Below are 4,390 nucleotides of genomic sequence, written 5' to 3'. Positions count from 1 at the left end.
TGTTTTTTGCCCTTTATCCCCGTCCCTCTTCCCCGCTGTTTTTCTTTCCCTCTTTCTTTCTCCCCTTTCTTTTCCCCAGTCAAGTCTGTCCCGTATTTAGCAAGTGAAAATAAAATAAACAAAAGGTGAATCAAATAGACCATTACAGCAAGGCTGGGATGGTCCATTTGGCAAAGTAAATCCGTTGGGCATCTTTCTTTGCCTTTAGACAATAATTCTGATGGCAAAAGAGCCAAACGGGACAGGCAAAAAAAAAATAAAAAAAAGTCTCGTCAAGTGCTAACAACAACTCAGCTTCAACCTGGGACATTATTTCTGTTTGCAATATTCAAATCCATACAAACACATTTATATTTGAGGTGAATTTCACAGTTTTAGTTTTTCTGGATTGAGCAGTTTGTGCCAGTGTTACGTTCCCCTGATGGGTCTAGGCGGTGAGGGGAAAGTAACAAAAAGTGACCGGGTCAGAAAAAGGAGTCAAGGAGGCAAAAGGGTTAAATCAAAGAGTTTTATTAAAGTTCCCTTTCAAACTCAACTAAAAGAGACGGACAAGCCGCTATCACCATTTAAGAAAAACAAAACTCAGGCGTTGGTCAATAAAGTAAAACGTAAGCCAAAAAGAAGGAGAGCAGCTCACTAGCTGCAAACCACAATAACACAGCTCACTAGCTGTAACCACTCACAAACACACACACAGCTCACTAGCTGCAAACACCACAAACACGCACAGCTCACTAGCTGCAACGGCACTCTGGCCCAGAGCTCACCTTTCCCTGGGCTTAAATCTCCTTAATTACTGACTCACGTCAGTAATTAAGAGTCAGTAATAAAAGGGAAAGGTGGCACCTCAGGCAGAAGAGGTAGTGTGACACGCCCACACAGGCACCTTCAGGAGGAGGCCCAGCTAGGGCCGTAACACCAGTGAACAACTGTTTGAAACTTGCTGGTGGCAAGGAAACCCACTTCGTGTTGAATACAAAACGACATACGTTCCAGAGTCGTCTGTTTCTAATACCAGTTGTGCTAACAAGACAGCACAAAGACAGAAGGTGTATTTCAAGAGTTGTTTTTTCCCCTCTAATACTAAATAAAATGATTTATACATATCTACAACACACCCTTCTATATCAATTATATAATACTGCATGTATACTATGTACATAAACTAGTGTTGTAAAATAAACGTTTAAAGTTTCATTTGGTCTTCAAAGTTTACGTTTTCGATTTTGTCTCATTTCAGGAAAAAAAAAGTGAAACTATAAAACATACACAGATGCTCCAAATATTAAAACAAAAAGTGAGAGTGGACATGAAAGACATCTATCTTTAAACAACCAGGCAGGTCAGAATTGTTCACATAAGACACTAAAGACACTCAGCAGTTACAGAATCACTGGAATAATGAGACACAATCTTTAAATTCTTAAGAAATCCCTCATGTAGACGTTAAACGTGATTTAGCCCTGTGTTTCTCTCTGTCAGTGTTGCGTCACCCCCTCATGCTGTGTGTGTTTCCCTCTGTGCTCCTAGTCTCTTGTCTCCAGGTTTGTCTGAGAGCCTGCAGATTTGTCTGTGCATCTGCAGTTACACAGCTTATCTAACAGAAGGAGATACTTCTACCTGCACAGAACACAGACGCACTGAGGAACCACATGAATGGTGCCAGACTCCAAAGCCAGGATAAAGAGGTTCAGTGCATGTGGTGTTGAAGGTGTGGAGGTGGATCAGAGAGTCACTGGAGACATTGTAGAAGGACAGAGTGCCAGCAGGACAGTCCACATACACTGCTACTCGATTAGGGCCACAGGAAGGGGACAAGGAGGATGAGGGGTGAATGACTGATATTCTCTGATTGTGATACACAGTGTAGCCGCGGGCATTAGAGCAGTCCAGACTCCAGGACTGAGGATTCTCTCCAAATCTGCAGTTTTTTCGTTCTCCTTTCCTTGCTATTCCTCTGTAACTTACTGATATGTCAACCTCACCTGTCCACTCCACCTCCCAGTAACACCGACCATGTAAAACATCTTTACACAGCAGCTGACACCAGTCAACAAATCTGTCAGCATGATCGGGATATATGAAGTTGTTTCTCGTATGTGTCACCTTCATGTTATTCATAGACAGTTTGAGATTTTTGTTTATTGTATTTGTGTTGACTGTAAGTTTAGAGAGATCTGTCAAGAAAAGAGACAATGCAGCTGCAGTTAATCTACCAGCTGTTCCTTTAACACTTCACAGTATCAGTGATAATCTTAAGAGAATGACACCAAAATATAAAGACAGCTTAATATTTACTGTTTTATCTTTATGAATTAAAAAAACAAAACACTTACACTTCTTCAATCCTGGTTTCAACCACTCTGCTCCAGCAGGTTCCACCCTGAAATGACAAATATCAGCACCATATCTTTCAACATGCAAAAACAGAAATTACATCCAGTGTATCAACACCCATTGTGCTCAGTCATTAACAATAATGTCATCTCATCAACCTTAGGTTTTCCAGTTTCCAGCGTTGATCCTTTACTCCAGTCTGAAGCTCTACTCCTGCATCCTCTGGATGATTGTAACTCAAGTCCAGCACTTTCAGATGAGAGGGGTTGGAGTTCAGAGCTGAGGCCAGAGAAGCACAGCCATCCTTTGTGATCAAGCAGCCCGAAAGCCTGGAGGCACACAAAATGAGGCTGGATAAGCTACTAAAGCAACAAAACGCTGACGTACTGTGATCTATCATTTAATTAAGCTGATTATTATTATCATCACATTTTGTTTCTTTAATTATAATCCAGACCATTAACTTCAACCAATAATCAGGTGTCCCAATAGAAAACGTAATAAAAATAAATATTATAATATAACAATGTAAGCAGAGAAACAGTCATCTTAATTCACAGTGTAAATACTGATTGTAGAGGCTAATCTTAACCTGAGAGTTTCCAGTTTGCAGTGTTGACTTTCCAGTCCAGTGGACAGTGCCTTCACTCCTGTATCCTTCAGGTTGTTGTTATTCAGGTCCAGCTCTCTCAGACTCGATGACTGGCAGGAGAGAGCTGGAGAAAGAGCTTCACAGCTTTTTTCTGACAGGTTGCAGACACTCAGTCTGAAAAGACCATAATGAATAGGACACAATGATTGGTTTGAATAAACAAATAATCTAATAATGAGCATAAAATCTTATCAACTACAGTGGTATGCAAAAGTTTGGGCACTCCTGATAATTTTCATGTTTTTCCTTCATAAATCATTGGTTGTTTGGATCAGCAATAGTGTGCAATAGTTACTTAAACTAAATTAGGCAGGTACATAAATTTGGGTACCCCAACAGAAAAATTACATCAATATTTAGTAGATCCTCCTTTTGCAGAAATAATGCCTCCAAACACTTCTTATAGCTTCCAATGAGAGTCTGGATTCTGGTTGAAGGTATTTTGGACCTTTCTTCTTTACAAAACATCTCCAGTTCAGTCAGGTTTGATGGTTTCCGAGCATGGACAGTCACACCATAGATTTTCAATAATATTCAGGTCTGGGGACTGAGATGGCCATTCCAGAACATTGTACTTGTTCCTCTGCATGAATGCCTTAGTAGATTTTGAGCAGTGTTTAGGGTCATGGTTTGGCGCAACATATTAGAAAACAAAATTGGCTTTTAAGTTATCTTACTGTCAAATCATACATTTTTATACAGATACTTTAAAAATCTCAGATTATTTGTAAATAATAGGCTCAGATTATTTACAAACTCTACTGTACAATACATTTTTTCCTATAATTTTCTATGAGGGTCATAGTGATGTACAAATACAGGTAGATGTTTTATTGAAATCACATCCCAGACAATTTACACAGGATCAAATGAGGTAAGGGTAAAGCACAGTAAGCTGAACTTTTCAGGGGACAGCACTAGTTCAGAATTCATACCTTGTGATTTAAAAGGCACTGAGAGAATTTTTAGATAATGTCTTGTATAAATAACTGAATTAAGAAAACCATGTACCCATAAATTGAATAAATATATTTGATTCATGCAAGCATGTATACTGTGGTTAAGTGCTCTATATGCCATTAGCAATCATGAAGTAACTCAAATGGCTCCAGATGGCCAAATATAAAAATGTTGGTACTTGTATCTGCTTTTAAAGGATCGATAAAGTTTTCTGCTGTGCTGTTTTACTCCCATAGCTATTCCTCAAAGTCACAACATTCAATTTAATTCAGTTTTATTTATACAGCATCATATCACAACAACAGTGCTCAAGTCACTTTATATTGTAAGGCATCCCCCCTTCAATAAATCTGTGGCTATATGAAAATCTGTGGCAATGTCAGACTCTGTAGTTTTCTCTGGTCCCCTCCCCAATCAGACCAGGAGTGACATGTTTAGCCG

General features: G+C 39.2%; 1 protein-coding gene across 1 annotated transcript in view; it reads right to left on the bottom strand.

The window, feature by feature from the left end:
• Positions 1–720: 720 nt before the first annotated feature.
• Positions 721–4,390, bottom strand: part of LOC102205695 (protein NLRC3-like) — a 20,449-nt gene continuing 16,779 nt past the window's right edge. Inside the window, exons 11-14 of the mRNA XM_005753930.1 lie at positions 2,930–3,103; positions 2,496–2,666; positions 2,337–2,383; positions 721–2,177 (exon numbers count right to left, since the gene is read on the bottom strand). Of these exons, the coding sequence (XP_005753987.1) occupies positions 1,594–2,177; positions 2,337–2,383; positions 2,496–2,666; positions 2,930–3,103 (976 nt within the window). The 3' untranslated portion in view covers positions 721–1,593. The remainder of the gene's footprint in view (positions 2,178–2,336; positions 2,384–2,495; positions 2,667–2,929; positions 3,104–4,390) is intronic.

This window comes from Pundamilia nyererei, unplaced genomic scaffold (genome assembly GCF_000239375.1).
Source record: "Pundamilia nyererei isolate P.nyererei 1_Seehausen unplaced genomic scaffold, PunNye1.0 scaffold00480, whole genome shotgun sequence".
Classification (NCBI taxonomy): domain Eukaryota; kingdom Metazoa; phylum Chordata; class Actinopteri; order Cichliformes; family Cichlidae; genus Pundamilia; species Pundamilia nyererei.
Note: the sequence above shows the minus strand (reverse complement) of the source record. Positions and strands in the feature narration are given on the sequence as shown.